This window comes from Ochotona curzoniae, unplaced genomic scaffold (genome assembly GCF_017591425.1).
Source record: "Ochotona curzoniae isolate NIBS_2020 unplaced genomic scaffold, NIBS_Ocur_1.0 scaffold_2453, whole genome shotgun sequence".
In the NCBI taxonomy this organism is placed as follows: domain Eukaryota; kingdom Metazoa; phylum Chordata; class Mammalia; order Lagomorpha; family Ochotonidae; genus Ochotona; species Ochotona curzoniae.
In genome coordinates this window covers 20,236,959-20,256,278 of record NW_024467094.1, presented here as the reverse complement: position 1 = coordinate 20,256,278, position 19,320 = coordinate 20,236,959, and the positions used below count along the sequence as shown (strand labels likewise).

Below are 19,320 nucleotides of genomic sequence, written 5' to 3'. Positions count from 1 at the left end.
TATTCACATAAAGGACTACTGTGCTGTAATGCTAAAAATGTAGTGATATATGTAACATCTGGATGAATCTCACCATTACTAAGCTGAGTAAAAAAAAATCAGTTATAAAAAAATAAATGGAATGATTCCAATTATATGACATTCAATATAAGCAAAGCTACTTTAGATGATAAGAAGTGGTTAACTCTAAGTCAGAGGTAGTATTAACTGAAAGGTATATTAGGGAACTTTCTGGATTGATGGAAATAGTCTATATCTTGATAAAAATGATGATTATATGGGCATAAAATTTTACTGAGTTATATGATTAATGTATATTTTTGCTGTAAACTATATCGTAATCTTAAAAAGTATCTTTACAGGTGATCCAAGTTACAGACTCATCAATATTTCAAGAAGGAAAAGACTTCAGAAAGAACCTAGTTCAATTCTCTCATTTTATGGAAGAAAGCACTGGACTTTGAAGCATTTTGCTAAACAGTTAAGGAAGAACTGAGACTTGCACCAAAGAGACATCTCAGTGGCCATTACTCTTTCCATTATAACAAGCTTCCAGAACAAGATTTTCCTCTGGAACAATTGTTTACACTTTATTTGCTTTAGCTTTTCTATAACACGTCTGAACCACATCCAGGGGAACATGAGACTACTGGTTTGGGTGAAATCCTAGGCCAGTCTTTCACCATCCACTGGAAGGACTATTCGATGGAGAGGGGCTCTGGTTGTGGCACCTATAAACATAAGCCTTTGAAGCTCTTGGGCACAATTTAAAATAGTGTGGCACTAACAGTTTGACACTTACGTCACTAAGACAAATGGAATTCCCGGCTCAGACTTAAACAATTTCTAATACTACTCCCCAGTGCTGTCCCCTAGCCAGTACAATCTCAGGCAACAGATGACATAAACAGCTCAGCTCTGAAGGAGGGATGTAAGTAACAAAGGCAAAGGGAAAAGTTGGGTCTGTTGCTCAGAAAGTCCCACAATAATTTGTGGTATCCCAATCAAACAACAGTGAGGGAATTCCCCCACAATTCCTTCTCCAAACTCAAAGGAAAGACTTAGTCACGTCACAGACCTTGTGCTTACAATGGAAAATAACATAGGCAATGTTTCAGAGGACACAAAAATTTATTTAAAGAAGCATTGTGTCATCAGAAGAAACATTTCTAACAATTTCTACTTCTGTTTGCCAACTCTTCATCTTCAAATGGGGCAATCTCTTTTTCTTCCTTAATTGTTCTGAGCTAAATTTTTTCAAATTGTTAACCTAGCATGATCTTCCACCATCCTATAAATGTTAGAAACAAAAATCAGATGAATACTTACATTATAACATGATGGATGTGATGGAGCCTTTTTCCTTCGGACAAATCAAGTTTTTTCCTTACATCTTAAATCCATATAGGTGACTTCTGATTTTTTACAGATAGTCGGTAATGTGAAGATTAAATGGATTTAATGCACACTCTTCCTGGTTTCTAGTAGAAAAGCCAGTCTAAATATCTAAGCTTGAATATTTTTCCCCTAAGGGATTATTCACAGGTAAAGTCTGAGCCTTCTTTTAATTTTACTCCATCCTTAATCCTCTTACTGATTCCACACAGGCTCAAGGTATATGCCAGAGTTTTTTGGTCACTTTATAACCACCAAGCTTATTTGGAACTTTATTAATTGAAAATCACATCATTTACTGAGAGAAATAACACAATATTTCTAAAGCATTTTATATCCTTCATTCTAGAGAACTATTTCTGAAAATAAATTAATCATATCATTTCCGAAAAATGTAGAAGAAAATATTGAATAGGAAACCTTTTCACAGATGCCAAAAAATGTCTCAGCATAAAAATCATCTGTTGAAGGTTTCAGCAAAGTTTAAGATCATGATTATAACTTTTGTCACTCAAACCTAGTTTTAAGATCACAGATCAACCTGGCCACACCACAGTAGGATGAATGGCATCTCTTAGAGAATCTTACTGCCAGCATCTCTGTGTCTCTGACACAATGACCAAGTTGGATGGCTTTAGATTAGAAAGCAACTGCAGATTCAAGGATACTTTAGAAAGTTCATGGGAAATAAAATTAAAATATAAGTTTGGTGCCAGAGTTCTAGCATCATGTATGAATTTAGGATCACATCTTAGCTGCTCCACTTCCAATTCAGCTCCCTGCCTATGTGCCCAGGATAGCAGGACAAGATGATACAAGTGCTTGGGTCCCTGCCTCCGGGTGGGAAACATTGAGGACACTGGGATTCTAGCCTTATCTGTCAAAACCCTGGTCATTACGTTCATCTGGGAATGACCCAGAGGATGTACGATAGCTTTTTCTACCTCTCCCTTAGAGGTTCAGCCTTTTAAATTAGTAATTCTTAAGTCAAGAGAAAAATGTGTCATGAAAAACTATGCTTGTATTTCAAACATTTCTGCATTAAGATAAACTTATCTTTTAATTCCACTTTCCATGAACTGTTTCAAGTCCCTCATAATCCTTAGAAATAGTCCCCCCTGCTGCCATGCATCAGAACAATCTGTACAAGTTAAAAGGAAACCTAAGAATGTCCCCTAAGCATGGATGTGAGGGTAAGATAAAATGAAAAATGGTCAAAAAAGAACTGCTTTTTTTAAAAAAAAGATTTATTATATTTGTATTGCAAAGTCTGATATACAGAGAGTAGGAGAGACAGAGAGGAAGATCTCCCATCCAATGATTCACTCGCCAAGTGACTGCAACGGCCGGTGCTACACCAATCCAAAGCCAGGAGCCAGGAATCTCCTCCAGGTCTCCCACATAGATGCAGGGTCCCAAGGCTTTGGGCTGTCCTCAACTGCTTTCCCAGGCCACAAGCAGGGAGCTGGATGGGAAGTGGAACTGCCAGGATTAGAACTGGCATACAAATGGATCCCCATGCACTCAAGGTGAGGACTTTAGCCACTAGGCCACTGCGCTGGGCTCCAGTACTATTTGCTTTTAAAGGGCTGATATGTCAAATGTTAAACATGATTATTATAAAATTAATAAAATGAAAGCAGTTGTGATTTCATCTATAAAAATAATTTTGATGTATTAGAAAAATTAGTTGTTCAGAGAATATCTCCTAAAATTAATAAATCAATAAATTCTCTAATATATTACAAATTATTTAGTGTTTTAATTGTAAAAAAAATCAACATTTCCTCTCTTGAAATGCAAAAAACACAATGGTTAATTTTGCCAACTTGATGGGATTTAAGAATATCATGAAATCAAGAAGGTTATTATTCTGAGTAAAGTGTTTCTGAATGGGATTAGCATGAGGGTGAGACTGCACGAGATGGGGAATGCCAGCCCTCACTGTGTATGGGACCTGGATAACACAAATGCACAAAGTGAATACATCTTTTCCTTCAGATATGAGACATGCCTCAGACATCAGGACTCTGGGTCTGCTAGTTTTTGATGAGGACCCTCACGAAGGTTTTCAGCCTAGATCTGAGAGTTCTAAACTCCAGAAAGTAATTACATAAAAGATTATTATACAAACATCAAGTTTAATACAGCAAAACTGTCACTAAAACAGATGGGCAGTTATAATATGTGACACAGCAACAACAAAAAATGTATGAAAATGAATAAAAACCTGAAGTTTAAACCTAATACAGAAGGCACCACACTGGATATCTCTAAACAACAGGCAACCAAACATCTAGATAGCTTCTTCCTAATATGCATCTAACTCCAATATGTGGGTCATAATCGGAGATGGACTTCCTGATTCAGGAGCAATTATAAAAATTTATTAGATTTTTTTTTAAATTGGAGAATCTGAAATGGAATTTTCCCATGAACATTTTTCCATAGAGAACACAAATCATTTAGAGTCTTATCTTGTAAAATATCAGTAGAAAAATAATTCTTTTAAAAACTCAAGACCTATTAGAGGCTCCATATCAAAACATTATTCACTTAAAAAATGTATTGAACATATAATCTCATATAATCTCATTCAGAAATGACAGAAATCACTGAAGTTTTAGCTGAAGACATTTACTTCCTGTTTTATATGGATAGAATGTTTATTTGTTAAATATATTTTAATTGAAAGTTTAATTACTAATCTCCATTGAGGCTTCTTCAGCTCGAAAGTCAGAGGGAACAGCACCCATGCACCCATTTTTCATTACTCTAACTGCCTTTCAGTAAGAATTCCTGGCCTTGCACAATGAAAAGTGACCTAGAAGTGTAATTATAGCTTTGGCCCTCAATCCTTTCCCTCTTCAAGTGATAGATACTCAGACAGACACTCAGAGCCACACAGCCTAGCCCTGGTAGAAATTCAGGTAAATGTCTAATTTTTTATCCAAACATAAACTTAAAATCTCTGCAATAGATAAAACAAAACAGGACACAACAATTCAGTGAAATTCCTTTAGGTTGCATAAGACAAATTTAAATAGAGCTAAAACTGTTCAATCCAGAGTAGAATACTGAACACATCAGCTTTTAAAAGCACACGGCAACTTCTTTGGCAACAGGTTCTCCCAGTTGCTGTTCACTTGTCAATCTAATGTCAATATTGTGGTAGTTTTTTAAAAAACTCAACAAGGCCTGTGATTGCAATCTTAAATAAAAGACTTCAGGTTAAAACACAAAGCATTTCTAAGATTCACAATTTTAAACTAGCATTACAGACCAGCAAAATTTTCAGGCTGAGATTGCTGATTTATTGTTTAAGTTACCTATCTCAGTATCTTACTCAATGCAGGGAAACAGGAATAGAGACTATATGTTTCTGTGCTTATTTCCAGGAAACAAAACATGACTGACAAGTCAAAGCAGAGAAACAGGTGTGAGTTGTCCAAAGAAAAGTCTACCTTAAGAATTAAGGCATAATCTCCGAATGTGAGCAGCTCAATGGACACAAGGGACAATACACTGATCAAATATTCAGAAACCAAAGAAAACCCATTAACTTGTAAATTTAAAATACAACCAGAGACAGAGCCAGAAACAGAAGCTATGGTCTTTGAAAAGCGACCTTCACAAATCTGTGTTTGTTTCCATTTTCTTTCACAGTTTAAGCCTCAATCAAATCAAGCAGTCTCTAGGGATTTTGAAATTGTTATAGATTAAAATCCTGACTCAACTGTTTGACTAATGCCGAGTATTTAATAAGTCTACTTGTGAGAGACTTTTTGGAATGAAATCCTGATCTGTGCTATCTTCTGATGTTTCCCAGCTGAACAATAACGGAACGCATCACTGTCTTTATATTCTTGATCACTTGTTTTAGAGATGAGGAAATATATTATTACCAACAGACCCATTATTTAGCAGGCCTCTCTGAAAAAGCTTTTTCCAGTACTAAAATAGCAGCCATCACTTACAAAGGCTCTCCTACCAGGTACTAACAGTACATATTCATAGCTGAGTTCCAGGGATAGAAAATTAATAAATATAATAGATAGAACAGAGCTAAGTTAATGAATTTCTAAACTTCATGCTTTAAATAATAAAACCATTCAAGTCACAGCATTTGGACTCTTTGCTTCCACGGATCAGACACTTTGATACTCAACAGGTTGAGTAAATTGAATCCATACATTGTATTTACGTTCTCTGTCAAGGTTGCTTCTCCACATTTTAATGATCAAAGGCAAAGCAGTCATCAACTCTGTAGCCTTCAATATTGTGTTCATTATTACATCTAATCAAGTGCCAACTCCACCACATCATTTCCCTATCTTAAGAAGGTAAAATCAATGGCCGTGTTTAGCAACAAATAAATGCATATTACTGTATTAAATACACACACACACAACACAGATGAAGAAGACGAATACAGATTATTCTCTCTATCCATACAAGAAAAATAACTGAAGAACACCAATAACTAGTCAGTAAATATTTTGGAGATGGCTTTCTACCTGAGGCAGCATCAATCACTGTGGAAATTCCCCTTCGATCAGAAACTGGACGGGATGACCCTGGCATGCTGACTGGGTCAGAGCGGACGGGTTGGATCCTGCAATGCAATTTAATTCACATATGTTACTGGCATCACAACTGTCACATACTACTCCAGACCTTAAATCAGGCATATTAGAATAGCCCAATCCATTAAAAACCATTCATTTTAAAATAAACTGGGAGTTGAACTCCCTAAATACTACACACAGCCAAAGTACTACAAATATATATATTTTCCATCTTAGACCCTTCTTACTTACCTTTTAGTATTACTCAGGAGATTTTTTTAAGTAAGAGGATGAAAGGTAATGCTAATTTAGTGGAATAAAACAAGTGTAATGACAGTGTTATTTGAGGACATATTTGAGGCAGTCTAAGAATCTTCAAATTCATAAATGGTATCATAGCCAGTACTCAGTTCCATAAAAGGCAGCATCATATAAGATGAAATTTTGAAAATGTTCCCTACAAATTAATAATGAAAATTACTTTATATATGACAATAAGCACAGGATAGCAAAGCTGTGTTGTGGCTATAGGGGTATTAGACAGGATCATTACTAACTAATAGAATTACCTGCATAAAATTACCATCAGAAATAAGAAACAAACAGAACCTTCATAAAATGGAAAATTACTACCTGTAATTTCAAACTATACCATGATGACAAAAGTACAAATGGCAAGTCTCTAACTCCTTCATAATAAATACTATCAACCTTCAAGTATCTATGATTGGAAAGGATCTGTGCATCTCTGGATGTTGGTATCCAAATGGATCCTAGGATTAATCCCCCATGGGTGCTGAGGGATGATTGTAACAGGATATGGATATAGAAAGAAGAAAAGAAGTATCCTTTAAGCTCAGGACTAGAACACACTAGAATCTTGGATTTGTGGCTGAGGATGATAAATGCAGCATTTCTTGATGTGCATGAATTGTGTAAGGGGTAGAGTTCATCAATGGTATTTGTGGAGAATAAGAAGTTGATAAGTAATATTGAATATATCATAAAAACCTGAAATGCCAAGTAGAAACTGTAGACAGGGAGCAGCTACTAAAAGCACAGTTTGAATGGATATTTGTTTGCTATGGCAAAGAAAGAAATAGAAGAGAGCTACAAGATAAACAGTTGATGTAGTACTTGAAACTGAAAATACTGAAATACAAACGTATGACTGTTATGGAGTACTACCCAATATTCCAATCCTCATGCTTATGTTTCTAAACCAGTGATGAGACACCCATTGCATCTTGGCAGTAATGAATCCATTCTGGGATAAGCAAGCCTAAGCAAATTAAGGCCAGAAAGAAGATGGTTTATTTGAAATTTCAGGAAAATAAGGTTTTCTGTTCTTGAAAGAATTTAGACTATTTAGTATGATCAATTCATCCAAAGTAAAGCCCCATCTGATTCTTAACCTCTGTGGGTTAATAAATTTGCAATGTTAATCAGTGTATGCTGAGCCTGAATAATACCAGGCTATGGCTTGTGGATGGGTGAGACTGGGCACAAAGTAAGACTGGTTATAAACTGAGGTAATGAAGATAGGAAGCAGGTATATGCAGGTTTATCCTATTATTCTCTTAAGTTAACATGTATTTCAAGTTTTCCATAATTAACAAAATTTAGGATGACAAATGTTATAGTAATAAATAATGGGAATAGGTTTAAAAGATTGTGAATATACTAAAAACCATTGAAGTATATACATTAAAAATGGAAAATTCTATGTTAGATGAAGTTTATATCAATCAAAAAGGGATATAACTGCAAACAATTTCTGAGGGGTCTTCATGAGTTGAAATCATGTCTGATTCCTTTATGAAAAACACACTGCCTACCTCCCATTTTGTTCAGGACATTGATAGGCAGATTATCATGGTACTACATATTCTAAGTGGCATTTTATGAGGGAAAGGGCAAGGTACAAGGTGTTAAGGAACACCTGAAGGGGGAAAAAGCCTAGGCAAATACCTCACAATTTAAAAGAGAAAGGAAGGCACATGTCACTGGGTATAGACCTCAAGAGCAGCAGATGAAACAGAGGGTAGAGAATGGCATGGAGTGAAAGTAAGCACAAAAAGGAGGAAAGCATAAATAATCGAGTTTCCAGTAGGAATCTATGTAGGAAAAGATACTAAAAAGGTCACCTAAACTAAATGTGCATCAAATCTGAATTTCCCATTCAAACTGATCCATAACGGGGTTAAGGTTAGATTCCAACTAAGCTTATGTGCCCAAATTATAAAATCAACTTACAAATACAATCAAGAGAAATTTATTGATATGACTTCTACTATAGAATTTCCTAATATCTAGTAACTAGGACAACATTCTCATTAAAAATAAACAATTCATTTAGATAAAGAATGCTATGAGCTCTTTTGTATAACAAGAAGTCCCTGAGGAAAATTCTAGGAGGTTTTAGGAGTATAGCTAAAGAAAACATCAGAGATAAAGAGTAACTAAGTTGGGGAAGCAATAAGCAATATAAAAAGCAAGTTCAGTTCGGGCCAACTGACAAGAGATGTGGTTCCTCATATGCTGGTGGTGGGAAGGAGACAGAGTGGAAAGTTTCAAGATGTACTCAGGAATAAAAGCCATGTACCTTAATGAAGCATGAGATGTGTGGCTGAGAAAAAAGGAGACGTCAATATACAACTGGAATACATTTTCCATTGTTTTAATCTAAACATTCGATTTTATTTATTACACATTTATATATAGCAGGGGGCAGGGAGAAAGAGAGAATGAGAGAAAGGGAGAGGGAGAGAGTGACTCTTCCAGCTACTAGTTCACTCCTCAAATGACTGGAAAGAGTGCTGAAAGACCAAAGGGCTGGGCAAGACAGGAGCCAGGAGCTTCTTCTAGGTATCCTTTTATGTGTACAGGTGCCAAACACTTTAGCCATTTTTCACTGCTTTCCCTCCTTTAGTAGGGAGTTAGATTGGAAATGGAGCAGCTGAGACTTGAAAAGGTTCCCACATGGGATGCCAGCTTTGCAGGTGGCAGCTTCACCCACTATGCCACAGTGATGGCTCTAGGTATTTTTTTGTTTTTCAGTTTTTTTCTCAATTACTGTTAAAAAGAAATACAAGAAAAATTCATATGGTTGCTTTGCATTCAAATCAAGATGGGCAAATTTTTGAAAACAAGGTAAGCATGATTATATTGCATTAGATCCAGCTTTTCATTGTCACTGGAGTCTAGATGCAACAAACTAAAAGCAAACAGGAGATTGTAGAAGTCAAAATCTTCAAAATTCCATGAAACAAAGCTGATTAGTAAGGGCAGATGTTTGATGCAGCAGTTATACCTTGTAAGATTCCTGTATGCCATGTCATTGTAGCTGGGTTTGAATCCTGACTTTACTTCAATACCAGCTTTCTGTTAATCTACACTCTGAGAGGCAGAAGGTAATGGTTCATATCAAATGGTCCCTGCCACCCATCTGGGAAACACAGATTTGAATTGCTGGCTCCTGACTTTTTCCTGACCCAGCCCCAAATGTCACACGCAGCTAGGAAATAAAGACAGATGGGCGATCTCTATCTTTCTGTCCCTTTTTTCCTTAGTTTCTCTAACTTTCATACACATTAAAAAAATTCTAAAACTAAAAAATATGGATGATAAATGAATTTACAGCAATTTTTTATCCAAAAAAGGGAGTTGCAGGACTTGATGAAATGCAAAAATTAAATTTAATCGAAAGATGATGTCAACTTCAGAAATACCAGGAAAAAAGGACTTGATCAGGCTTCAAGCAGTTAGAAATGAGTAAGGCATAATAAATTAGGATGATATAAACAGAACATTGAATATTAGATTTAGATAAAACATAAGATGAAATACAAATCTTTGCTGTAGGGAATGAGATTCCATTTTATATTCCCCAAGTAATGACAGAGAATCACACATAAAAGTACATGTAGTATGTAACATGGTACTCAGGCAAAAAAGGAAACATAACTATTACATGAGATTCTCACCTCTTATCATTCAAATCACTTCCTAGTTTTTATTTCTCACCTCAGGCTGTTGAGATCTAGATCATCAGTATCAAAATCCAAAAGGGGCTGTGGAGTGTCACTCGGGCCATGAGACTGCAACACCGATGAACTAGATGATATGACTGTGGTTTGACCTGAAGGGTGTATGGTTTTGAACTGGAACTGTGGCCCCATCCACAGACGTCTATGGGGTCCAGTGTGTGTAACGATTTCAACCTGGAACAGAGTAGGAATCATGGTTAAATGTATTACGACCTTCCCTGGCAACCTTTCACAATCCCCTCTCTTCCTTCTCTCAACACTCTTCTTCAAGGGACCCACTTAAATCAAAGGGTCAGAGCACTCACTTTAAGAAAGGGATGATATTCATACAAGGTATGCAATAATATCTCTCTACTGATTTTTACCAACATTAAAAAGGATAGTATTTACCTACACATGAAAAGGTTCATACACAATATAAAAACCTCAAGAAAGCAAAGGGACAAGTTGCTTCCCTTATACGACCAGCAGTAGTTCCACAGGTCCTACCTTTCTACTCATTCTAGATAGTGCTTACCATGTTATGAGCATGCATTCAATATTACACTTATTATTCCACAGATTAAAAGTAATTCTTTCATAGGGGATCAAGTTCAATACAAACGTGAAGTTGTTCTTGAACCAGACAAGGAAAAAAAAAAGTCTGAAATAATTTTTAACACCAAACACCAGCTTCTTTTTTAAAACTGAATATTGGGATAGCTACTGAACTGCTCTAAATATTTCAAATATCCATGGAATAAAAGGAGAAAATAGTATGTATTTTTCCTCAAACTGGAATTTTTGCTCTCAAACTATTGATTCTTAGAAATCACTTCTCTACTGCCCATGGATACTGACACAGCATTTTGTGTGCAGCAAAAGAATAACATCAAAATTCTTTCTTAATTTCATGCCTTATGGAAGGGACAAGAAATGTTGCCAAACTTATATTAGATGCTGCAAAAATGAAGCAGCAAGTACATGACAATGGGCAAAACTTGCATGTACTCATATTTCATGCTTTAACAAATGACCAACTTGCATAATACACAAATATGCACATATTTGGTGCAAGTCTACTGTATTTCAATGTTTTCCCCATGTTACATCCATGACTGTGCAAATGCTTCATGGAGTTAACATCCTGTGTGCCTTGAGTTTTGCCCTGAATCCTTCTATATTTAACTACATTTCTCTAATTGCAGAGATTAATTCTTAACAAAACATAACTGAAAAGGTGCACAGAGTACAGCTCTATGTGAGTATGAAAGGAAAAATACAAAATAGTTTGGAACAATATTCATAATCCCACTAATCATGGGGAGAAAAAATACTTAGGTTGAGGACAGTGAATTTCGATTCACGTAGTTGTATTCAGCAATGCAAATTAGGCCACAGATAATGCATTCTGTACATTTTAAGCTCAAGATCATCAGTGTCACAGGGCCGAGAGGTAAACAGATGCCTCTGCAATTTCACTGAGGCAATGGCCAGATGTTCCAGTTCACTCTCCTGTTGAGTGCAGGACAAACATATTGTACATACTTTCACACTGACAGCACATATTACCCCTTTTTTCTAACTGAAAAGATAAAGTGAAGGGCAGTGGTTTATTTGCCAGCATTCTCAGAAATTTTCATTTTGGGAAAAAAAAAACCCACAGGCATTTTGGATTTACTTTGAGTTGTTATCAGGAAAATAAAATTTCCCTATGCTAGGAACTGGTGTATAGACTGCCCATAGTCTCCTGTAGGTATTCTGGGGTGTGATTTAATGAATTCATGGCCTAGAAACTGATTCTCCAGTTTTCAGATTCACTTTAGTTTTTTAGGCTAACCTTCCCTGAGAAAGTAATGGAATGACAAATGATCCCTACTTTTTCTGAGGCATCTATCTCATGAAAAGCCACCAGACTAGTAATCAGAGACAGGTCATTAACTTCACCAAATGATGTCAGACTAAAAGCAGACATAACAGCATCTGTAATGAAGCCACTTGCAATCTCACCATTTTGAAATCTGCCCAAGTATCTTTTATTTCAAAGCCCTGGAGATGAAGACAGTTTTACCTGGCAAGGGGAGGAATGGTCAGTTAAAGATGTTACAGGACTGGTTCAGAGATTACCAAACTTCAGAGGAGTTTAAGAAACCCACTCATGCATCATTAGAGCCTAGGCAGATACCATCCAACTTCCATAATTAGCATGAACAAGGTTGGCTTCACAAACAAATCCCAAAGACTTGTGAAAAACTATACTATATCTGTCAAAGAAGAAAAACAGATTTCTATTTTGACATTAATTTCCAAATATTTCAGAATTTTACCTGTGAAAGCCATTCCTCATCTTCTTGTCCACTATGGTCAGAGGCTAAACTGTCATAGGACCCATGTCGAGTAATGGGTCCAGGACTTCCAGGGGGCACCACTATAGAACAAAGAAAATGGATTTAAGCCATTGTACCCATGCAGCAGAAAACAGAGGTGGGCACAAGCAGTACAGATTATGTACTAACATACACAATATGACCTTAAAGCACTAAGGCAGTTCAAACAATTAAAGAATAAATAATTCCAAAAAAATTTTTTTTTAAATCTGTAATTCAGAGTATTTTCTTTATAGGAATTTAGTAATGACATATTTCATATAAAAGAAAAAACTGCTGATGTTAATGGCAAAGTATAATAAAGAGTAGTAAGTGTCAAATCTGCTCATTGAAAGATTACATTAAAGCTATTTAAAGAGTCCATTTAACAGCATCAAATACATCATATGCACAAAATACACACTTCAATGAAAAGTACTTTCAGTTCCTCAAAAAATTCACTTATCCAAAAAAACTAGTCATAATCCTAAACACTTAGTTGTTTCTCATTTACAGTCTATTTTTATACAAAAATGATCCTCTGCTTAGTTGAAAACAAGAAAATGATTTGTAAAATATTTATTAAGTTCCAACCATGAGCCATATATTATCCCACTCAAAACCTGAACCATGAGATGGTCATTTAGCATAATGGTTTTAGCCATTAAGACACATCTCAAGATGGCTGCTTCCTGTTACACAGTCCCTGGTTCAAGTACAAGCTCCACTTCCAGCCACACTAACACGCACATGGAGGTAGCAGGTGATTCCTTGAGTATGTATGTCCCTGCCACTTAGGTGGAAGACCCAGAACGCATTCTGGGTGATTTTGGTTTGGCTCAGTCCTGATTGCTGTAGACATCTGGCAGAAGGAATCATAGAAGAAGATCTTGCTTTGTCTTTTATCTTTCTGCCTTTGCAATAAAAAGTTCTGCCATTTCAAGGGAAAATGCAGAGCTCTCTTACAAATAGACCTTTTAAAAAATTAGTTTTAGGTATACAGAAATCAAGATACAAGGATCTCAAATACATCCACTAGCCTCATGTACCATTTTTAAACTCAGAGGAACCAGGCAATGACGTATGGGGATAAAAGAAGTACAAAAAGAGGAAAGAAGATAAAAATTAACAAGCCATTGGATAATAGAAAACAGTGACAAACATAAAACAGCCTTCTAACTTCCACCTCCCAGAGATGTCTGTACATGTATCAGTATCAAAAAATCTACTAAGACTAGATCCCTAAAAAATGAAAGTGAAGGATGTGAACATGTGGAATTTCATAATACCCATTCCGAGAGAGAGCTCTACACTTCTATGGGCCAAAACACAAAAGCCATTTCAAGGGAAAATGGCTTAATTACATACTATAAGAGAGGTTCATATGTTTTTTAAAAAGATATACTATAAAACAATTTTCTAATTAAAAATACTTTGAATCCACCAGAAGATAGGAAATAGAAGTAAAAAAGTCTCATGGGACATGAAAACATGAAAGAAGGAGCATTTTCTTCTCCCTTATATTTATGATACTTTACACTATACCACAACTCAGAAATGGAAAACATTCCACATTCACTCACTTTAATAAAAAGCATAATTTATCACGGAGAAAAATTATTGAAATAAAGTATGATACAGGTTGTTGCCTGCACAGCCAGGTCTGTGACCAAGTCACCATGCACCCCATGTCTTAAGCAAGAAAAATTTTTTTCTGATGTGTGCTAGAATCACATAGACATTCCAAAGGAGGTACTGAATGAGGAGTAGACCCACGCAAGAATCATACAGAGATGGATAAAAAGCAATGACTCATTATCTGGTAGAATACTGAGGCATCTCAGTGGCAGCAACAAGGATAAAACATCCCCAGACTCTAGTTCACACTTTGTAAGCCCTACAAAATTTAGATGTAGTCTCAGAGCTTAATATTTTTACAGTTATTAAACTGTAGAAGTAAATAAGGATTACTTGGGAGAAATTATATGAATGCTATAAATATTTCAAATTCAAATTGAATATAGCAAGATACATAACAGTTCTCTAAAATAATTTTAGACATTTCAAACTGTTACAAGGATGTTGAATTCAGAAATGGACAGTTTACCATGTTCTGTTTCTATGTTTGATACAGTAATTTTGAATATGCCTTACATACCTAACCAAAAGGATATATCATTTACTAGACATAATACAACTTCAGAGCATTGCCTGGCATCTGATACACACTGGTATCTGATAAAAAGAAAAAAAGATCAATAAGCAAACGCAGGATGCGTACAGCATTATGAGGTACTGTGACCTAGACTGTTTATACTGTGCTCTCAGGAAGCAAACTATGCTTATTTTGAGTAAACTAGATCTTTAAAAAAAAAACCATAGGTACATTTGCTTTTTTTACAGTGATAACAAATGTATATTATATATTTACATATTTTTGTATCTGTTTAAGTATAAACAGAAACAAACTACACCAGGGAAAAACTTTACAGAGTATATGAATTGTGTAGAGTTGGTCTTTTTACTTTACATGTGTTAACAATTTATATGAATTAATCCGAGTTCCAAGCATGTAGAAAAAAACAAGTGAGACTATGAACAGAAAGATTAAATGGCCACTTAACAATGGCCTTAACTTGCAAATACACACACAAAACTGACCATTCCAAAGTCAACTCATAATACAAGTTTTCAGTTCTTTAGATAGATTTTAAAAAATTCTTTTTCAAAATTTAGATATTTTCTACAACATAAGGAACAATGGGTATGTAATATTTTCTAATTAGTCATGGAAAATGAGTTTTATGAGTTTTTGAAACACAGGTGCAATGTATCAGATTATACACACACACAGATAAGCTATACTAGAGCAATAAACATTATATTTAAAAGACATCTTGTTAGATCTTCAGGTTTCTTCAAAAATTTACTTCTTTAACACTGGTTATATGGTAGGTTAGAAAGTGTAGGCTTTGATTCCTAGAATGAGTTATTATAAGTCTTACAGAAATTTAAGTTTCATGACATTTCAGTATAACTTCAATCTCATGGAACCAAATTTTTTCTAAAAAATCCTCAAAAGAAAAAGAGAAGATCTGAATAACTTATGTTCATCAGTAACAAATTGAGTCTTCTACTTAGAAGACGGAAGATATATTTTTATCATTAATATTTTGAATATAATTTATACAAGGGTAGGCAATTATTTTTCTTAATGCATTAGGCATGAATATTCAGAAAAAAATATTAGATTTACTACAACTGAAGTTTATAGCATTTCAGTGCTGACTTAAGATGGAAGATTAAAAATTATTACTATCTAATGCTATTTAACTTAAAAATAAAGGAAAAGAATTGCTAACGCATTTAAAATTAAAAGACCAACTACACTAGTGATAATTACACTCATTATAGAAACTAACACAAAGCCTAATACTAACATGGAACAGTGCTTGTTTATGAAACCAATGAAGGGAAAAATCTATGCAGTTCTGCTCTGCGTCTGTTCTGTTCTTCCCCTATATTTCACGAACTTCCAGTAACAAATTTTCTTAGCTGTAGCTCTGGATGTTTTAGAGAATACAGTTGATTACAGTGTGATTATAGAATACAGTAATTAATCACAAGTTCCGCTATTGGAAAACCTAGACTTTCAACTCTATCTGATGTGAAATAGTTGTTCTACTCCTTGATAGTTAAGAGTACAAGCACTACACTAAATGGTAAATAGTTTTCTATGTAAGATAATCATTTAGTATTATGCATTGAAGATCATCTGGAAACAAAAAACATGCTGAATATTTATATCTAGGAAGAAATTCAAACCTTATAATACATAAAGGAAGATTAAATTCATTAACAAGAAACAGATGTTTAGTTGAGATACCCCTGTCCTACATTAGACTGCTTGAGAGCAAATCCCAGCTCTGTTCTTTATTCCATGGACTGCTAATATGCACTCTAGGAGGCAGCAGGTGATGGCTCAAGTACATGGGTCCCTGGCACCTATGAGGAAGTGCCAGATTCAGTTTTTGGCTTCCAGGTTGTTCCCAGATGTGAGATAACCATATATCTCAAAAAAAAAAAAATACACTTTAAGTTGAAAAAAAATCTCTGAAAGGAAGGAAGAAAGAAAGGAAAGGAGGCACAGAAGATGCAAGTAGGAGGGAGGAGAGGAAAGAAAAATTGATCCAGAATTTTTAGTAAATGGACTCAAAGTCTCTAACTGGGAGAGTGTGAGCTGGACTGCAATGACCACTGAGTTTTATGTGGCCAGTGGAAAGAAAAGAATTCTTGAGATACAGGAGCACATGTTTTTCTACTACTTTGGGCCACATCCCCATTTCTTCCCCTGCAAACAATAAAAACCCTTTCCATGCTAAACTCTTCTGTGAAGACCTCAGAGGTGAAAAATGTTGTGCCAGAAATATCCAGTTTTTCTAGGTTATTTAGGGGAACAACATTCCTTTTTCTAGCAACAGAGAATTTTGTGAGTTAAATGACGTCATGCTGACTTGAATGAAACAGCTCAGGCTCAAAGTTCACCCAAAGGCCAACAGTGATAAACTTCTATCCAAGGACAAACTTCAATATATTTTGGAACTTATTAAAAACAGCATTTACACAGCAGCCATACTACAGGAGAGGGCCCTTTACAGGACTCTGTTTCTGATCAGAAAGCACTCACAATCTCAGGGTGAAATTTGGCTGGGGAATGTGGTTTTCTACTGCAACAATGAGAATTTGTCTTTTAAAAAGAAATGTGCCAAACACAACTATCCAAAAACAAAATGGCCAAACATATAAGGCCAAATACAAGAACTAACCAACACACAAATAGTACTAATAGGTTTATAAAAGTTATTTCATATTCATCAAAATACAGCAAGACTTAAAGCAACGCCCCCTCCACTGACCTAGAACTCAAAAAGTGTTTTCAGGCCAAAAATAAGATACCTAAATTTTTGGAGAAATATTGATAGTACAACTATCTGATTTGCAAATGCTGTAATTCAAATATAAAATAATTGACTGAATCTCATACACATAGAGTAGTTATGTATTAGCACATTTACCATTGGCTATTTTGTTTATTAGCAGTCATCACTTACGCCAATGCAACAACTGAAGTGTTACAATACATAAAGGGGAACAAGCTTTATCTACCTTATATATTAAATGGATCAATGATCCTCTTTGCTCCCTGACCCTGTGATACCAGAAATGTTCTCTAATTAATTATTAAAGTTTTCTAACAGTCAGTCGCAGCCCATCTCTGGTTTCACTTTCCTTTTACTCCACATTCCCAGAAGAACAGTCAGGTAATATATAGTTATAAAAACAACATCCTCATAGTCTATGAGGTAACACTAAAGTGAACAACTGACATCATGGAGATATTTCTGCCCTCCTGATTTTAGTTTCTGTACCCCCAACACTTTACAATATTCCCAGAAAAGACATAAGCTAAGGAGATTAAATTTGTTGTTTATGCTGCCTTAAAGATGAGAGATAAAGAGGGAGAGACAAGGAGAGAAAGGGGGTTGGGGAATGGAAGAAGAAGGAGGGAAAAGAGAGAGAAGAGTGAGATAATAAGAAGAGAAAAAGGTCTTCCATTCACTGGTTCACTCCGCAAATGGCCACAATGGTAAAGACTGAGCCAGGCCAAAGCTGGGAACCGGGAACCACATCTAGATCTCTTAAGTGAATGCAGGGGCCCACAGACTTGGGCCATGGTCTGCTGCTTTCCCAGGCACATGAACAGGGAGCTGCAACAGAAGTGGAGCAGTCAAGACTTAAATCAGTACCATATGGGATGCCAGCATCTCAGCTGGTGGCTTTTACCAGCTAAACCACAGTGCTGCTACTCCTGCCCCATCCCCCAAACACAGTCAATTGCTGAAGCTAGGTTAGGGGTATATTTTTGACACAATTCACTGTATCTCATGTATATTTGAACATTTCCATAATAATAATTTTCCAAAAATAAAAATACCTTATGAGTGTTTCTAAATAAATAATGTTAATTGCACAATATGTGTATTTCCTGCTAAAGAAACAATTCAATGAAACACACGACACAATTAAAATAATTCTTTTAAACACAACACTCTATATGCCATGTATGTTAATACATTCAGTTATGATTTTCTTTGGTGTCTATCATTTGATTTCTGTTTTTTTCTTGTTTTTTCTTTCATTTAGATAGCCTTTACTTAGTAAATTCATTGTGTTCACATAAATTTATTCTGTGAACATTTAAGAAATGTTTACCCCTAAACATCTACTTAACCATTCATGCAAAGTTTCTATGGTTCCCTTGTAGCTCCTTGGCTTAACAAAATCTTTTCTCTAACCTTAAAAAACATCTATCACCTCTCACCCGAGGCTTCATATGGATACGTTTGGGTGGCTACAGATGTTCTTAATGTGGTCACAAAATACATAGAAAGCATAGCAGGAAAGGCAAGAAATGATGTTACCAAGGCAATACAATGTTTCTTGTCTCTACACCAAGTTCCACAAAATTACATGGCCAAGGTCTACTGTCTTCTGACAAAAGTAGAGTCAAACTGTAGAGAGACAATCGATAGCATTCAGCCACTTGCTTTTACTTAATCACTGCAGTCAGTTACCATACATTATCTTTCAGGAAGATTATGAAGGACAAGAAAGATTATGAAGAAAAACATTATTTTTTAAAGAAAAGATAATCATGAAAGCTTATACACAATGAGAGAAAATTAAATCATTTGACAAAATTAACTGTCCAGAAAAAACAGATTTTTCTTTGGTATCAGCATTATGGCACAGTGGGTAAAGCCTGTGACACAGGCATCCCATAAAGGCACTGGTTCATGTCCCACCTGTTCCGTTTCTAATTCAGTTCCCTATTAATGCACCTGGGAAAAGCAGTGGAAGATGGTCCGAGTATCTGGGTTCTTGCCATCAATTAAGACTTTA

The 19,320-nt window shown here is 35.5% G+C and overlaps 1 protein-coding gene across 7 annotated transcripts in view; it reads right to left on the bottom strand.

Annotated features, from left to right (window-relative positions):
* BCAS3 (BCAS3 microtubule associated cell migration factor) overlaps positions 1 to 19,320 on the bottom strand; it is a 532,941-nt gene that overhangs the window by 258,026 nt on the left and 255,595 nt on the right. For all 7 annotated transcript variants that reach the window (XM_041000469.1, XM_041000472.1, XM_041000471.1 and 4 more), the window contains 3 exons: positions 12,319 to 12,419; positions 9,990 to 10,186; positions 5,913 to 6,010 (listed from right to left, as the gene is read on the bottom strand). In XM_041000469.1, coding sequence (XP_040856403.1) covers positions 5,913 to 6,010; positions 9,990 to 10,186; positions 12,319 to 12,419 — 396 coding nt within the window. The remainder of the gene's footprint in view (positions 1 to 5,912; positions 6,011 to 9,989; positions 10,187 to 12,318; positions 12,420 to 19,320) is intronic.